This window comes from Trachypithecus francoisi, unplaced genomic scaffold (assembly GCF_009764315.1).
Source record: "Trachypithecus francoisi isolate TF-2019V2 unplaced genomic scaffold, Tfra_2.0 Lachesis_group15, whole genome shotgun sequence".
Taxonomy (NCBI): domain Eukaryota; kingdom Metazoa; phylum Chordata; class Mammalia; order Primates; family Cercopithecidae; genus Trachypithecus; species Trachypithecus francoisi.
In genome coordinates this window covers 20,821,083-20,840,047 of record NW_022681460.1, presented here as the reverse complement: position 1 = coordinate 20,840,047, position 18,965 = coordinate 20,821,083, and the positions used below count along the sequence as shown (strand labels likewise).

Below are 18,965 nucleotides of genomic sequence, written 5' to 3'. Positions count from 1 at the left end.
TATCTTTTGCCCATTTTTAAATTGGGTTATTATTATTATTATTATTTGCTACTGAGTTGTTTGAATTCCTTGTATATTCTGCTTATTAAACTTTTGTTGGATGGATACTTTACAAATATCTTCTCACGTTCGGCAGGTTGTCTCTTCAGTTTGTTCATTGTTTTCTTTGCTGTACAGAAGCTTTTTAGCTTGATGTAATCTCATTTGTCTGTTTTTGCTTTGTCACCGTTGGTTTTGAGGGCTTACCCAAAAAATCTTTCCCTGGACCAGTGTCCTGTAGTGTTTCCCCAATGTTTTCTCCTAGTAATTTCATAGTTTCAGGTATTACAGTTAGATCTTTAATCCTTTTGCATGTGGTGAAAGATCTAGTTTCAATCTTCTGCATATGAATATTCAGTTTTCCCAGCACCTTTTATTAGAGAGAGTGTTTCTTCCCCACTGTATGTTCTTGGAAACTTTGTCAAAAAGGACTTGGCTGTAAGTGTGTAGATTTATCTCTGGGTTCTTCTTTCTGTTCCATTGGTCTGTGTGTCTGACTAAACAATATATTTTAATTTTGTTACTTTTTGAACTTCATTTTAATTACTATAGCTTTGTAATAAGTAAAAATAACTGATAGAGCAATTCTTCTTGCTTTGGTCTTTTCGAAAATATCTCAAGCTATTTTTAGTCCTTTTCTTTCCATATAAATTCCAGAATCAGCTTATCACATAAAGCAACTCACTAAGATTTTAATTATTATTGTATTGAGTCTATAGATCAATGGTGGATGAATTGACATCTGCATAATACCGTTTTCCAATCTGTAAACATGGCCTATATCTCTGTTTAATTAGGCTTTCTTTAATTACTCTTATTAAAGTTTTATAGTTTTCTATGTAGAAGTCTCATATATCTTTCATGAATTTATTTTGTTTAGCTTGATAATATGTTCCCCAGTGTATATTATAGTGTGTGGCAGTATCAGTGAGCAGTTAAGAACGTGGACACTGGAACCGTATTGCAACACTGTTGTTAGGGAAGGTCCTTAACCTCTCTGTGCCTCTGTTTCTTTTTATATATGGAGACAAAAGCTATATGTTTCTTACCAAGTTCATGAGACTGAATATGTTACAACTCTCCCAAATTTAGAACATGGTAAGCACTTGATAAGTAGTGATAAGTGTCTATTAGATTCTTTCAGATTATTAGTGGAGGTATTTTGTTAAATTCTGCACAAATATTTTGTACAGTTTTGATTAAATTATTACATAATGTTTATTTAAATATATAAATAAAGTTAGTCAAGAATACACATCTTCAAAATACTTAACATTCTCATCCTGGTAGGTGCTTTGTCTTTATTTATTGAACTCTTCACATTTTTCAGTCATACATTGTAGCTTTCTTCATATAGATCCTGTCCTTTTTATGTTGTATATTATCATCTGTAATATTATATCATCTATTATTATCATCTGTTATATTTTTTGCTATCGCTAATGGAGTCTCTTCTTCCATGGTAATGCTTCATTGGTTATTGCTGGTATTTTATAAGTAAATTTATTGGAGTTTTATTTTTGGTAATTTTTTTTTTACAGGCCACCTACATAATTTTCACACACACACATACAAACTCACACACACACACACACACATACTATATATATGTGTGTGTGTGTATATATATATATAAAATATGTTTTTGTCGCCATATATAAAAGAAAGAAATATTTATTTGTAAAATATATATATAGTATGTGTGTATATATGTATATATGTGTATATATGTATCCCCCCTGCCATTTCCAATTGTTTTCTCCTTATCAACCAAATAGCAGCATCATATTTTTAATTGCTTAGCTGTTAAAGTTGGAGTTTATATTATTTTTATTGCTCTATTAAAAAATTACTATAAACTTTGTGACTTAAAGCCATGCGTATTTACTATCTCAGTTTTTGTCTAGACACACCTTAGCTGGTTCCTCTGTTCACAGTCTCACAAGGCTGAAGTCAAGATGTTGACTGTGGCCGTGGTCTCATGTGAAACTCAAGAAAGATCTGCTTCCTAACTCACATAGGTTGTTGACCGAGTTTAGTTCTTTACAGATTTAGGACTGAAGCCTTTGTTTTCTTGCTAGCTAAAGGCTGGAGGTCCTTTCTTACAGCTATCTATTGAAAGTTGCCCTCAACTCCGAGCACAGGAGACACCCCAACAAGAAGAGCACTACAGTCTTACGGAATGTAATCTTGTAATCACATACATATAATCACATCCATCATATCACCTATACCATGCTCCATTGGTTAGAGACATATCGTAGGACCTGTCTACACTAAGGAGAAGGGAATCACACAAGAACATGAGCACCAGGATGTGGGCATCTTGGGGGCTAGCCTAAGAATCTGGACAATGCAGAGCCATTTTTTCAGTCCAGAAATCCTAACAATACCCTGTTTTAAGCTACTATCTTATCTAAATTATTGCTATAGCTTTTTAACTGGTTTCTTTTTGTCTGCTTCTGGCTAATTTTAGCCTATTACGTGCGTAGCAGCTGGAGTGATCCCATTAAAACACAAATCAGGTAATCTCAGTCCTGTACTCACAAAGCTTTTCATATCATCAGTATGAAACCATCCCCAGTGATTTCTCATGTCACCATAAAAAAATCCAGAGTCATCACAATGGTTCAGGACCCCCTACTGATGTGGTTTGGCTCTCTGTCCCCACCCAAATCTCAAGTTGAATTATATTAATACCCACATGTCAGGGGCGGGGCCAGGCAGAGATAATTGAGTCATGGGCGCAGTTTTCCCCATACTGTTCTCAAGATAGTGAGTTCTCATGAGATCTGATGGTTTTATAAGCATCTGGCATTTCCCCTGCTGGCACTTCTTCCCTTGCCTGCTGCCATGTAAGATGTGCCTTCCACCTTCTGCCATCATTGTGAGGTTTCCCCAGGCATGTGGAACTGTGAGTCCATTAAACCTCTTTCCTTTATAAATTACCCAGTCTTGGATACGTCTTTATCAGCGGTGTGAAAAAGAATTAATACACCTACCTAGTATTGTTTTGACCTCATCTCCTAATACAAGTTGAGTATCCCTTATCGGAAATGCTTGGGATCAGAAGTGTTTTAGATTGCAGATTTTGAAATACTTGCATATACATAGTGTGATATCTTGGGGGTAGGACCCAAGTCTAAACGTGAAATACATTTTTGTGCCATATAAACCTTATACAAAAAGCCTGAATGTAATTTTATACAATACTTTAAAATAATTTTGTACATGAAACAAAGTTCGTGTACATTGAACCATTAGAAAGCAAAGGTGTCACTATCTCAGCCACCAGTGTGGGCAATCTGTGGTTGCCTGCTGTCACCATCTTTCCTGACTCTAAATTTGTATGCTACTATATTAGTCCATTCTTACATTGCTATAAAGAAATACCTGAGATTGAGTAATTTATAAAGAAAAGAGGTTCAATTGACTCATGGTTCTGCAGACTATACAAGAAGCATAGCAGCTTCTGCTTCTGGGGAGACCTCAGGAAGTGTCCAATCATGGTGGAAGGCAAAGGAGAAGGAAGCGTCCTACATGGCAGGAGCAGGAGCAGGAGCAAAAGGGAAGGTGCTACAGACTTTTAAACAACCAAAGCTCATGAGAACTCATTCACTATCACGAGAACTCACTCACTATCACGAGAACAGCACTAAGGGGATGGTGTTAAACCATTGAGAAATTCACCCGTATGACCCAGTCACCTCCCACCAAGCCCCACCTCCAACATTGTGGATCACAATTTGACATGAGATATGGGCAGGGACATATATCCAAACTATATCAACTACTGATAAGCAATCATTTCCTTACACTTATTCACACATAGTATTTAACACTAAAAAATGTGACATACCATTTATACAGTAAAAAAAAAAAAAACAAAAATGACATATTCAGGATAACTGGCAGCATAGTAGCATCGCCAGAACACACCTGTATTAGCTGTTGAACAATAAAACTGCAGGCTTTCAGTCTCCACCTGTGATGCTGTACCTTGGGCCGGGTGTGGTGGCTCACACCTGTAATCCCAGCACTTTGGGAGGCCCAGGCGGGTGTGTGGATCATGAGGTCAGGAGTTTAAGACCAGCCTGACCAACATGGTGAAACCCCATCTCTACTAAAAATACAGAAATTAGCTGGGTGTTGTGGCGTGTGTCTGTAATCCCAGCTACTCCGGAGGCTGAGGCAGGAGAATCGCTTAAACCAGGGAGGTGGAGGTTGCAGTGGCCGAGATCGTGCCACTGCACTCCAGCCTGGGTGACAAGAGCAAAACTCCATCTCCGCGTGGGGGGCGGGGGGAACAGGTAATGTACATTAAACAGTAGGAATGCCAAGTAAACTGTGTGTTGTGCATTTTGACTGTGTTGTGACCGTGATCCATAACATGGTGTGGAATCGCCCACTTGTGGCATCATGTTGGTGCTCAGAACATTTTGGATTTTGGATTTGGGGATGCTCAATGTGTACTTCTCCCTTTCTTATTCCATTTCAGCTATATTGGCCCCCTTACTGTTCAAACTGTCAAACAGGTATTTGGCTGAAGCTATTTGCTCTCCCTGGAACACCTTTCCCCCCAATAGCTATATGGCTTACTTCCTCATTACTTTTAGGTCTTTCCTAAGAAGGTTATCACCTTCTTAGTGAACTCTTTCCTGAACACCTTATTTAAAATTACACAGAGTGATACATTTTTTCACTCCCTTGTTAAAACTCATTTTTCACTTTCTTGTTTTAGTTGTATCCATTACTTTGTTGTTTAATTTTTAATTTTGTTTACTGGCGGTTCCCTTCCTCTACCATTTAGAGTTCCGTAAGGACTGGGAAATCTGTGTGTGTGTGTGTGTATTTATTGGTGAATTCCCAACATTTAAAACGGTAGTAGGCACTTAATATGTATTCAACCAATGTTTTTCTAAGTAAATTGAAATTTATGTCATTAGGAGATGAATTCACAAATAGTTTAATTGTTTTCTAATAATGAACATTCTATCTCCTTTCACATAGCATGCCTCTTTATTTTATTCTTGTCTTTTTGCATTATCTTGAATTTCTAGAATGATGTTAAAAAATAATGGGCAGTTTTGCCTTCCTGTTGACTTTAATGGGAATGCTTTTCCTGTTTATGCTTTTAGGTCTTGTATTGAGATAGATTTGTCTTTTTAAAAATCAAATTAAAGTGGTAACCTTTCTTTAATTTACTCAGAATTTTTTGGAGGACAAGGAATGGAGAGTAGATATTGAATCTTAAATCAAAGAGCTTTTAAGCATCTGGTCCAATGATTATATGGCTCTCTTCTGTTACATATTGGTGTCATAAATTACATCAGGAGATACTTTAATATTAAACTCTCTTTTTATCCCTGCAATGATCTGTACTTGGTCACAATATGGTACTATTTTAATTTACTGCGGGATTAAATTTGCTAAGCTTTGCATTATTTCTAGTACTTGTAAGATTTTAAAAGTCTGACATCATTTGTTATTTTAGATTTACTCATTCCCTAATTAGCAGAATTCAGTATGTATTTGCTCATAAAGTTGCCCCAGTTCACCTTGGATCACCTCATTTTACATCCAGATACTGTAGATCTCTCTTTTCAAATCTTAACTAAAAATCCACTGACAGTTACTTTCATTATCTGTTCAGTGGTTTAGTAGCCTAAAGAAAGAAAAAGGTTTCCCTAAACCCTCTTAACCTATAGCCTTTTATATCTGGGTTGATGATAACATGATCCTCCCTATTGTTAAAACTAAACACCCAAGAGTCATTCTTGGTTTCTTTCTTCTTTTATTCTACATCATAATTAGTTCACCAGGAAATCTTATCACTTTTTTTTTGTCAAGGTCTGTCACTCAGGCTAGAGTACAGAGGTGCAATCACAGCTCACTGCAGACTCGACTCCCTGGGCTCAGGTGATTCTCCCACCTCAGCCTCTCCGGTAGCTGGGACCTATGGGTGCGTGCCACCATGAGCAGCTTATTTTTTATATTTTTAATAGAGACAGGTTTTACCATGTCACCCAGGCTGGCCTCTTACTCCTGGACTCAAGTGATCAGTCTGCTTCAGCCTCCCAAAATGCTGGGATTATAGGCATGAATTCACTGTGCCTGGTCCCTTTACTCTTTACATAATTTAAAATTTCTGTATGTATTAGAGTCTATGTCTTTATTTTCTTTTGCTTTGTCATTAAAACTGAATACTTACAGTTTGTAATATGTTTTAATATCTAATCATGTTAGACTTCCTTCCAGTTTTGTCCTACTGTTCTGGTATTGAATATTGCTGCAGCTATGTCTGGAACAATTTGATTTCCTCTCCTTCTGCATCCCTCACCCCACTCTTGTAGTAACTTGATCTTTTTGCCTGGACACCCCAATGGTTCTTTGTTACCTGTTAAGCTTAACTTGACCAGGTTCTGTCTCTGTGCTGATTCTTTTGATTCAATTTACTCTGGGACGTATTGTACAGTTTACGTACTTGGATTGATGGCTTTTTTTCTCCCGGGAAGAATTTCTTGACTAATATCTTTAAAGATATATCATGTTAGATTATTTCAGTTTTCTCTTCAAGAAATCAATAATTTAAACTCCTTATTTCCATTATACTTTTCACACTTTTGTCATTCTGTTCCCTGTATTTGTTATCTTCTTAACAGTATCTGTTTTCTTTTTTACTGTTTGCAATTATACTTTCATTTCTATGACAGTTTTTTTCTTCTATTTCATTCCTTAGCTCTGCCAGCTCATGTTTTACTTTTTCTGGTTGCTGTTTCTTCCCTGTGTTCATAGATTTTTATTTTGTGCAAGGAGCTTAATGGAGACCACTGCTTTATCAAACCTGTTTAATTCATAGAAAATTGTGTGTTCACAGTTTAAGTATTTAAAGACAACTTGTTTTTAGTATGTATCTCCCATCTGTTTATCTTTTTAAAAATTTTTTCTTATAGCACCTTTGTATGGTACTTCTTTTTGGAGAGATGTGAGCTTTTTAGCAGCAGCTGTTTGTAGGAGGCTTATGCTTAAGAGAAACTAGAGAAGCTAGGGCAATGCTCCTGGTTAGATGGAATTTTTCTAAAGGCCCAAATTTTGTATGTGTGTGTTTGTACCTTTTTCAGGCCATCTTCTCCCCTCCCCTGGTACCCCTCATATATCTTGATATAGAGGTAGACAATTTTCTGTTTGTTAGTAATTGTCGCTATAATCTAACTAGTAATTAATTGTTAATTGAGTTTTTTGTGACTTCTGGTTCCACTGTGCTCCTTCTGCTTCTTAGAGTCATATCGGGGGTCCTGTGTATTCCATTTCCACTGTTGAAAACAGAGGATTAGGCATTGACTCTTGGGTTATATTCCTTATTTTTGAGAATTTTATTTTGTTTTTCTTCTTAGAAATGTATTTTGCTTTTATTTTTGTATTACTCAGGCTTCTCTAGAGGGACAGAACCAATAGGATAACAGGTATATATAAAAGAGAGTTTATTAAGGAGTGTTGACTCACGCAATCACAAGGTGACGTCCCACAATAGGCCATCTGCAAGGAAGTCTTGCTCCTGCAAAGAGCAAGGAAGCCAGTCTGAGTCCCAAAGCTGAAGAACTTGGAGTTCGATGTTGGAGGCCGAAAGCATCCAGCATGGGAGAAGGATGTAGCTCGGGAGACTAAACCAGTCTAGTCTTTCCACGTTCTTCTGCCTGCTTTTGTTCTGGCTGCGCTGGTAGCTGATTAGATTGTCCACCACCCAGATTGAGGGTGGGTCTGCCTTTTTCAGTTCACTGACTCAAATGTTAACACACTCACAGACACACCCAGGAACAATACTTTGCATCCTTCAGTACAATCAAGTTGACACTCAATATTAACCATCACAAATCCACCCTTTGTCAATGTGAACTCATAAACATCTGAAATCATACATAATCTTCATATAAAGACAATACAAAGATTATAATTACATCTAACATAATACAACTATCCTTCGTACAACCAGAAAGACACCAATCCCCAACCCAAATGCTACTACATAAAGTTAACAACACTTAAATGCTGATATGAAGTCAAGAAATCTACATCACATGATAAAGGAGAAAGGAAATAAAATGAAGATTTTTCTTAGTACAAATGTATATATGCACAAGCATGTGACAATTACAGTTCTCATTTCTGCAGCTGGTCACATGGTCATAGCTGGTATTGATGACTACCTTCTTCTACTACCCATTCTGTATTCTCTTTGCCTTCAGCAAGCACCTCAGCAGTTCATGGTTTTTTACCTGGTGGAGTGACCCAAACCTTCATTCTTGAAGGGTCTGAGCCATTTGTAGTCCTGCCTAGATTTAGCTGTTGTAGTTTCCCATTGACCTTAATCACAGGGCCTGGTAATACTAAGAGACACCCTAATGGATCTCCTGTATTCCATGCATACTTTTCCTTACCTCCATTGTGGAGTAGTACACTGATTTCATCCTGATAGTCCAGGTCAGTCACCCCAGCCAACCTTGTAACTCCCTTCTTAGCCTGTTGACTTAAAGGTAAGAGTAGCCCAAAATTTACTGTATTATTCTATTTTCATACTGCTGATAAAGACATACCCAGGACTGGGTAGTTTATAAAGAAAAAGAGGTTTAATGGACTCACAATTCCACGTGGCCTCGTAACCATGGTGGAAGGTGAAAGGCACGTCTTACATGGTGGCATTCAAGAGAGAATGAAAGCTAAGTGAGAGGGGTTTCCCCTTATAAAATCGTCAGCTCTCATGGCACTTATTCACTACCAGAAGAACAGTATGAGTGAAACCGCCCCCTTGATTCAGTTATCTCCCACCAGGGCCTTCTACAACACGTGGGAATTATGGGAGCTACAATTCAGGATGAGATTTGGGTGGGGGCACAGCCAAACCATATCAATTTTTTTTTGAGAAATGTTCTGGTTTATATATATGAATGACAGCCACAATATCCTGTCTCATTCTTTCCCTTCTTCAGCACCATTTATCCTATTTTACTGCCTTTGGCTGCCCTTCATTTTGTGGTTAAACGTTTCTGTGATATGCTGTTTTTCTCCCTCCTCTATGCTTTGGATTATTTCTGAGAAAGGGAAATGCCAGCATACTCCATCATCTTTTCCCTAGAAGGCTAACATATCTTTCATCTTGCCTTTACCTATATTTTACCTAACAAAAATGTTTTTATTTCTGTAAATTGAGCAGAGAATAGCTCTATAAAGTAATGATAGATTTGTCTTTAGTTTTATATTCGTTTGAATATTTTAGCCACGTTCTAGAGAGTGACATTGAATTGCTGTTTTTGACTCTTAAAGGCATCCACAAAACTTTTTTTCTTTATTTATGTGTGCTTTTGTATAGGTAAAACATGCAGTTGTACCAAAACTCAAAAATCAATACCAGTAAGAAGTAAATTCTCTTATGTGTGCTTTTGTATAGGTAAAACATGCAGTTGTACCAAAACTCAAAAATCAATACCAGTAAGAAATAAATTCCCTGGTTGTCTCTCAGACCACAACTGCAGAGCTAACAGTTCTTCCTACTTTCTTTTCTCTCCTGTGATAGATATTTTATGTAAAAACAAACATGTATTTATATGTATATTCATGGTTTTCTGTTTTCACTCAAATGCTAGTACTAGACACAATATTTTGTGCCCCTCCTTTTTCAATTAATATTCCTTGGAGATAGTTCTTTATAAAAACCATAAGCTATTGTGTTCTAATATTTGCAAAGTATGCCACTTAAAAATATTCTGGCATTTAAACTTTTTTCTGTGGATAGAGAGTGATTGATTCCTCATTGATTCCTCATTGATTCCTATGTGGCCACTCTGCAATAAATGTCCTTGTATGTAAGTCATTATGCTCATATTTCACTACAGCTCTACGATAAATCAGTAAGTGTTATTGGAAGGTTGGTTTCTTCTTGGATCACCTATTTCCTCAAATACCACCTTTCAGAGAGACCTTACCTAACCACCCACTCTACCATAGCCTCCCAGCATTCTCATCATATTATCTTTGTTTGAGCTCTTTTTAATCATAGAATTTTTAAACAGATAAAAAAATGTAGTGAAGGGTATAATCTTTCATGTGTCCATCACTCATCTTTATTATCAGTGTTTCGCCAGTCTTGTTTCATCTCCCTCCTTCCACACACATTTTTTTCTTAAGTACTTTAAAGCAAATTTCAGATATGCTGTTTTACATATAAAACATTCAGTGCATATCTCTAATAAGTAAGGACATGTTTTAAAAAATGAACCAAAAAGCCCTCACCACTGTGCCATTGTTACATCTAACAAAATTAACAATGTTTTCCTGATCTCATCTCATAATACTCCCATATTTTCCTGTGTGATTTAAAAATGCACTTTTAAAGTTTGCTTGAATCAAGATCAAAACAAAATCTTGACATTTGGTTGCTTGAATCAAGATCAAAACAAAATCTTGACATTTGGTCCTTTTTTTTTTTTTTTTTAACTTGTAAGAGTTTATTTTCTCCTCTGTTTTTTAAGACTTTTTGTTTTCTGAAAAAATAATATATAAATAATGTGTAGGATTCTCAAAACTCTGAATTTCATTGACTGTTTTCTCCTTACGATGTTTTTAAATATGTTTCTCTAATGCCTGTGATTCCCATAAACTGATAATAAGATGTATAGGATTGATTAGATTGAGGTTCAGTTTCCTGGGCAAGAGTACTTCATAGACGGTGCACTGTGTGTGTCCTCTTGCATTATAATAGGAGACACATGATTTCTGCTTGTATCTTTTGATAATATTAAGATAGCTAAGTGGGCTTAGGTGTTCTCAGCTTGATCTGACAATTATAAAATTAGCCATTGACATTTTATCTAATGAACATTTTCTAGATTGGCAGCAAAATGATGATTCTATCATAACTTTGGTAATTAACTGCTGAATAAAAAGTTATGGCAATTTGGAGTTTTTCTGGATTTGCTAATGTTCTCTGATGAATTTTTAAATTAAGTGGCAGTTGAGAGGAAAATTTACTATTTATGTAGATTTAGATATATTTTTAAAATCTGGATTAGAAATTACCCATGGTCTTGTAAAAATACTCAGTAAGAACAACTTCTGAAGAGGAGATTACTGTTCTAATTGATCAAAAATATATCTGAAATAACTAAATGATACTTCCTGTAAGATTTATATTTTGATGTACAGGTATTACTTTGAGACATCAAGGATGTACTTATGCTTTTGGGACTTATTTTACACAATCTACTTTTATTTTTCTTTTTTACATAGGTTATTAAGTGTGATATGCTGTGATCTGGACACTCTTCTCCTGTTAGAGGCTCAGTATCAGGTATCTGAAATGTTATTAAATGCTCAAGAAGAAAATATCTTGGAGACTTCAGAGAGCAACAGGTAAAAATGGGTGATTAAAACACAGTAATAGCAGTTTTCTTTAATGATGTTTCGTTAAGACAGTAATTTTTGATATAGTTTAATACTTTTCTGCTCTCTAAATTCAATCAATTTAAATAACAAAATACAAAGCAACTAAAGTGTAAATGTCACAGAAAGATTATGATAGAAGTGTTTGGAGAGTGCTTGCAGAGTACTGCTTTCAAAGTCTGTTGCTTTTGTTGTGCGCACGTGCATGTGTGTATGTGTGTGTGTGCATGTATGTGATACATAAAATTTTAGGTAAGACCTAACTTTATTAACAGTTCCTTAAAACTGTATCACCTTTTAATTCAGTATTGTAAGATGACCCATTGAACAAAATTTTTGATTTTGTGTCCTTTGCAGAGGCACTCTTTACTCTGTCCTCTTAATTATGTTAGTTCATAGTCATAAATTCTGATTATTTCCAAAATGAGGTTATGGTAATATCCTGATAATTTTTTTCATTAATAAATCATACTTGCCATTACCTCAATTTGGCTGACTGTTGTCAAATACACATTCAATAGCTGGCATTGCCTTTATGTCTGTAATTAATTTTAAAAAAGAGTATGTCTGCATCTTAGCGAGGTCTTGGAAAATTATTAAGGAGTATATTACTTGATACTCTAAGTTTTATATAGAAGGAAAAGATTAACAGCTGCAGAGTATGGAAGCTGCTCACAAGTAACATTTAGATTTTGAATTTAAGGTACCAAGTTTAAAACTTAAGAAAACCTTGACTCAAAATATGATTATTGAAGTTACTATAGAAATAATGCATGTCCTAATTCCATTTATTTAAATGCAATAATATTGATCTAGGAAAGTATTCTTTAACTAATGTCAATGTGTCTCCATCAATTTTTTGCTGTCTAGCAAAGAGAACTTGAAATGAAAAGTGAATTTAGCTTTTATATTTTAAGAAATACATTGATTTTTGTATATGGTATAAGGAGGGGGTCCAGTTTCAATTTTCTGCAAATGGATAGCCAGTTCTCCCAGCACCATTTATTAAGTAGGGAATCCTTTCCTCATTGCTTGTTTTTGTCAAGTTTGTAAAAGATCAGATTGTTGTAGAGGTTCGACCTTATTTCTGGGTTCTCTGTTCTGTTCCATTGGTCTATATGTCTGTTCTTGTAGCAGTACCATGCTATTTTGGTTACTGTAGCCTTGTAGTATAGTTTGAAGTCAGGTAGTGTGATGCTTCCAGCTTTGTTCTTTTTGCTTAGGATTGTGTTGGCTGTTCAAGCTCTTTTTTGGTTCCACGTGAATTTTAAAATAATTTTTCTCATTCTGTGAAGAATGTCAATATAGTTTAATAAGAATAGCATTGAATCTATAAATTGCTTTGGGTGGTATGGTCATTTCCTCAATATTGATTCTTCCTGTTCATGAGCATGGAATGTTTTTCCATTTGTTTGTGTCATCTCAGATGTCTTTGAGCAGTGGCTTATAGTTCACCTTGAAGAGGTCCTTCACTTCTCTTGTTAGCTGTAGTTCTAGGTATTTTATTCTTTTTGTGACAGTTGTGAACAGGAGTTCATTTATAATTTGGCTCTTGGCTTGCCTGTTGGTGGTGTATAGGAATGCAAGCAATTTTTGCATGTTGATTTTGTATCCTGAGACTTTGCTTATCAGCTTAAGAAGCTTTTGGGCTGAGATGATGGGGTTTTCTAGATAGAGGATCATATCATCTACAAATATAGTTTGACTTCCTCTCTTCCTATTTGAATGTACTTTATTTCTTTCTCTTACCTGATTGCTCTGGCTAGAACTTCCAATATTATGTTTAATAGGAGTGGTGAGAGAAGGCACCCTTGTCTTGTGCCAGATTTCAAGGCTAACGCTTACAGCTCAGCTTTTGCTCATTTAGTATGATACTGTCTGTGGGTTTGTCATAAATGTAAAACCCACTTAAATGTAAAATCCAAAACTATAAAAACCCTAGAAGAAAATCTAGGCAATGCCATTCAGGGCGTAGTCATGGGCAGAGATTTCATGAGGAAGATGCCAAATGCGATGGTAACAAACACAAAAACTGACAAATGGGATCTAATTAAACTAAAAAGCTTCTGCACAGCAAAAGAAACTATCATCAGAGTGAACAGACAACCTACAGAATAGGGAAAACTTTTTGCAATCTGGCTATCTGACAAAGATCTAACAAGGCCTAATATCCAGCATGTACAAGGAACGTAAACAAATTTACAAGAAAAAAGCAAGCAGTCCCATTAAAAAGTGGGCAAAGGGCATGACCAGATGCTTCTCAAAAGAAGAAGTACATGTGGCCAACAAACACAGGAGAAAAAGTTCAACATCAGTAATCATTAGAGAAATGCAAATCAAAACCACAATGAGATGTCATCTCGCACCAATCAGAATGGCTATTATTAAAAAGTCAAAAAACAACAGATGCTGGCATGGTTGTGGAGAACAAGGAATGCTTTTACACTGTTGGGAGTGTAAATTAGTTCAACCATTCTGGAAGACAGTGTGGCAGTTCCTCAAGGACCTAAAGACAGAAATAGCATTTGACCCAGCAATCTCATTACTGGATATATACCTAAAATAGTATAAATCCTTCTATTAGACAGATACAGGCACACTTGTGTTCATTGCAGCACTGTTCACAATAGCAGAGACACGGAATCAACACAAATGCCCATCAGTGATAGAAAATGTGATACATATATAGCATGGAATACTATGCAGCCATAGAAAGAATCGTATCCTTTGCAGGGACATGAATGGAGCTGGAGACCATTATCTTCAGTAAACTAACATAGGAATGGAAAACCAGATACTCCAGGTTCTCACTTATAAGTGGGAGCTGAATGATGAGAACATACGGACACATGGTAGGGAACAACACACACTGGGGCCTGTGAGAGGGTGAAGCTGGGAAGGAGGGAGAGCATCAGGAAGAATAGCTCATGGATGCTGGGCTTAATACCTGGGTGATGGGATGATCTGTGCAGCAAACCACCACGGCACACGTTTACCTATGTAACAAACCTGCACATCCTGCACATGTACCCCGAACTTAAAAAACTATATAAATGTTAAATGAAGCAAAGAAAAAGAAAAACATTGATAAATATTTTTGCCTTTTTTCTTTACAATTCAGAGACTTGATTTAAAAATTAACACATTCAATCAAAGGGATGACAAAGGTAATATATTTATTTTTTTCAGGGACTTTATAATTGATGGCTTATCAGTGGAGAGAAATCATGTTCTTGTTAGAATAAATCTTGTTGGTGGGCCATTGGAACGGGTTTTGCCTCCAAGGATACTCGAAAAGGTGAGTGTGGGGCAAAGAGAAGTGGGGTGTGTTTTTCTGATATATTTTGAAGCAAGAGAGCCAATTCAAAGTCACCCTAAACTTTACCTCTTAAATGTCTGCATCACAGAGTTGAACTTATTACTTGAGAATATTTAGGATGCAAATAAATACTTTCAAACTAAAATAATATTTTTGATGTCTAGAGGTCATGAATGCTAAAGTAGAGTAAGTGTTGTTTGCATGTGTAGTAGAGTAGGTATTGTTTTATTAAAAAGTCTTTTCTTGTGTGCCTTTGAATATTTTACTTTCAATGTCATTCTTGTTCATGATACTTAATTATTAAATGACATATTATTTTTTATTTTATTGGAAACATTGAGTACCTCTCCTTCCGTCAATATTCAAGTATGGGTTTCTCATGGAGGTTTTTCATTTGTTTTCATTGTTGTTAAGAACCTTCTTGCTTTGACTGTTACTCCGGGAAATTATGATAGAAATGATTAACAGTACAAGAAAAAGTTTTGTGGAAAAAACCACAGGTTTCTTTTGAAGATTACCATTTTCTTTTTATGAAAAAAAAAAAAAAAAACCCAGTAAATTTATCATTATCAATTCTGCTTGCTACAAGTTACCATATGTTTGTCCTCAGTACTAATTTAATGTTGTTTCTGTTACAGCTTGTTTTAATGATTACCCATTGGAATATTGAAGTATAGTATCAAATAGCTTTTGGTTAATTGGACAACAATTGTAGAATTTATGAGCAAGAAAAGCCAGTTTAAGTTAAGGATATTTCAGATAGCTTTAAAGTTCAATATTATTTTAGACCACTTCCTAAAGTCATCTGTCTTGCTTCTTTTTTAGAGTGATAATCCATATCCTTGGCCAATGTTTTCATCATATCCTTTGCCAAACTGCTATCTGTCAGACATTACAAGAAATGCTGTCATAAAACAAGGTAAAATATTTACCATCAAATGCTGTGTTATTTTTAAAGTTTTTGTTATAATTTGAAAAAAAGAAAATATTAAGGAAGATGAATACTGACTGCATTTAGCATGTATACATGTGTGTATGTATGCCTATTTCTTTGTATTTTTTTCCTCATGTTTCTTACTAACTTGGTACACTCATGTGCTGCATAATGACATTTTGGTTAATGATGGACCAAGTGTACGAATGTGGTCTTATAAGATTATTATACCACATTTTTACTGTACCTTTTAAAATCTTCAAATATGTTTAGATACACAAATACCATTATGCTACAGTTGCCTACAGTATTCAGTACAGTAAATGCTATATAGACTTCTAGCCTAGTAGCAATAGGCTACACCATGTAGGCTAGGTGTAGAGTAGACTATACCCTCTAGGTTTGTGTAAGATCACTCTACAGTGTTCACAAAGTGACAAAATCGCTTGAGGATGCAGTTCTCAGAATATATTCTCATTGTTAAGCAATGCATGACTATTTGTATGAGGCTAATAATTCTTATTTCTTGTTGCTAAGGTGTAGCTGATCTGTCCAGTAGCAACAGCTGTTTCATTAAAAAAAGTAATGTTTTTTGATTTGTTGAATTAATTCTGGGTATGTATCAACAGAGTAGTATTTTTAACTAATTCCTGTGTGCTATACACAGGTCTTGTATACTCAACAACTGAAATTAGTGAAGATTATGGTTCCCACCTTTGTGGAGTCATGAAATCTTTAGAGAATGCATTCAAGTAATTAGATAATTGACTAGCACTACAATGTGATGGGAACTAAATAGAAAATGTGTAGCCTGCTAGGATAGTACATAAGTAGGATATTCTTCCAAAGAAGAATATGTATATAATGAGGCATGTAGTTTAAATATGTATTTTCTGGATAATAGAATAGCAGTTTTTCTTTTTGGCAGAGGAAACAGCAGAGGGGCTGGAAGAAGCAAATTATAGTCAGAGAACTGTGGTAGTTGAGCAATGTCTAAGATTTGAAATGTGACAGCAAGAGTGACAGGAAGTAAGACTGAACATGTAAGCCCAGCCATAAGACCAGTGGAGATCAAACTCAGGTGTTTAGACATTATCTTACGAGCCACTAAAATTCAAACAGAACTTTTAGGCTAGGGAATTCTAAGATGAAAGATGAAGCTACATGGCCTGTCTGCAGGCCACCACTCAAACTCTACCTACTGGATAGAAGCCCAAATTACAACACCAAAAACATTTTGCCAGTATACAATACCTGTGACACGTAAGGCAAAAATTCAGCCACAAATAAAAGTTTCTGTATGGAGTTATAGCTCTCTGAAAGCACCCAGAAACAAAGCCAACTGAGTATACTCAACTTACCTCACAGTTAAAGGGACACCAGCCCTCCATATGTCTATTCAAAAAGCCAGAGTGTCCTCTTACCTCCAACCAAATGCACTAGTCTCCCAGCAATGGTTCTTAACCAGATTGAAAGCAATGAAATGACAGACCTAAGATTCAGAATCTGACTGATAAGGAAGATCATTGAGATCCAGAGAAAGTTGAAATCCAGTCCCAGAAATCCAAGGAATCCAGTGCAGTGATCCAAGAGCTAAAAGAAAAAATAGCCATTTCAAGAAGGAACTAAACTGAACCTCTGGAATTGAATAATTCACTTTAAGAATTTCGTAATTAGTCATAAAGCATAGTCAGAAGTATTAACAGCAGAATAGACCAAGCTAGGAAAAGAATCTCAAAGCTTGAAGACTGGTTCTTGAATCAACTAGTCAGACACAAAGAAAAAATAATTTTAAAAAATCACAAAACTTCCAAGAAATATGGGATTATGTAAAGAGACCAAATCTATGACTCATTGGCATTCTTGAGAGGGAAGGAGAGAGTGTAATAACTTGGAAAACATTCAAAGTTCATCAGAATTTTCCCAATTTTGCTAGAGGTGTAGACATAAGAATTTAGGAAATATGGAGATCACTTGCAAGATACTGTACAAGATGACCATCCCCAAGGCACATAGTCATCAGATTTACCAAAGTCATTGCAAAAGAAATAACTTAAAGGCAGCCAGAGAGAAAGGTCAGGTCACCTACAAAGGGAACCTCATCATGCTAGCAACAGATTTGTCAGCAGAAACCTTGAAGCCAGAAGAGATTAGAGGCCTATTTTCAGCATTTTTAAGGTAAAGAAATGTCAACCAAGAATGTAATATCCCACCAAACTCAGCTTCAGGGTAAAGGAAATAGAAAATCCTTCTCAGACAAGCAACTACTAAGGGAATTCATTACTACCAGACCAGCCTTACAAGAGGTCATTAAAGGAGTGCTAAACATGGAAATGGAAGATCAAAAGCTGCTACCACAAAAACACACTAAAACACATAACCCACAGACAGTATAAAGCAATTACACCATCAAGTCTATGAAACAACCAACTGCCAACACAATGACAGGATCAAAATCTCACATATCATTACTAATACCCTGAATGTAAATGGCCTAAACACCCCACTTAAAAGGCATAGAGTGGCAAGCTGGATAAAAAGATAAGACCCAAACTGTCTGCTGTCTTCAAGAGACACATCTCACATGTAATGGCACTCACAGGCTCAAAGGGATGGAAAAGACAACCACACAAATGGAAAAGAAAAAAGAGCAGGTTTTGCAGTTCTTGTATCAGATAAAATAGACTTTTAACTAACCACAATTAGGAAGAACAAATAAGGCCATAACATAATGATAAAGTGTTCAAGTAAAGAAGAAGACTTAGCTATCCTACATATATATGCACTCAACATAAGAGCACTCGGATTCACAAAACAAGCTTTTCTTGACACAGGAAAATACTTATATGGCCCCTAAATAATAGTAATGGACTTCAACACCCCATTGACAACATTAGGCAGATCACTGAGGCAGAAAATTCCACAAAGATATTATGGAATTAACTTGACACTTGATGAATAAGACCTAATAGGTATCCAAAGAATACTCCACCTAATAATGACAGAATATACATTCTTGTCATCTACACATGGAACATATTCTATGTAAAATCCTGAACATACCAATAACAAGTTTCAAAACTGAATCAGTAATACAAAACCTACCAACCAAAAAAAGCCTGGGACCAGATGGATTCATACAGAATTCTACTAGATGTATAAAAAACTGATAGCAATCCTTCTGAAACTATTCCAAAAAGTCGAAGAGGAGGAGTTTCTTTATAACTTATTTTACAAAGC

General features: G+C 35.8%; 1 protein-coding gene across 2 annotated transcripts in view; it reads left to right on the top strand.

Annotated features, from left to right (window-relative positions):
- Nucleotides 1–18,965, top strand: part of TBC1D32 (TBC1 domain family member 32) — a 252,702-nt gene that overhangs the window by 146,336 nt on the left and 87,401 nt on the right. For both annotated transcript variants that reach the window (XM_033234429.1, XM_033234430.1), the window contains 3 exons: nucleotides 11,320–11,442; nucleotides 14,662–14,770; nucleotides 15,617–15,710. In XM_033234429.1, coding sequence (XP_033090320.1) covers nucleotides 11,320–11,442; nucleotides 14,662–14,770; nucleotides 15,617–15,710 — 326 coding nt within the window. The remainder of the gene's footprint in view (nucleotides 1–11,319; nucleotides 11,443–14,661; nucleotides 14,771–15,616; nucleotides 15,711–18,965) is intronic.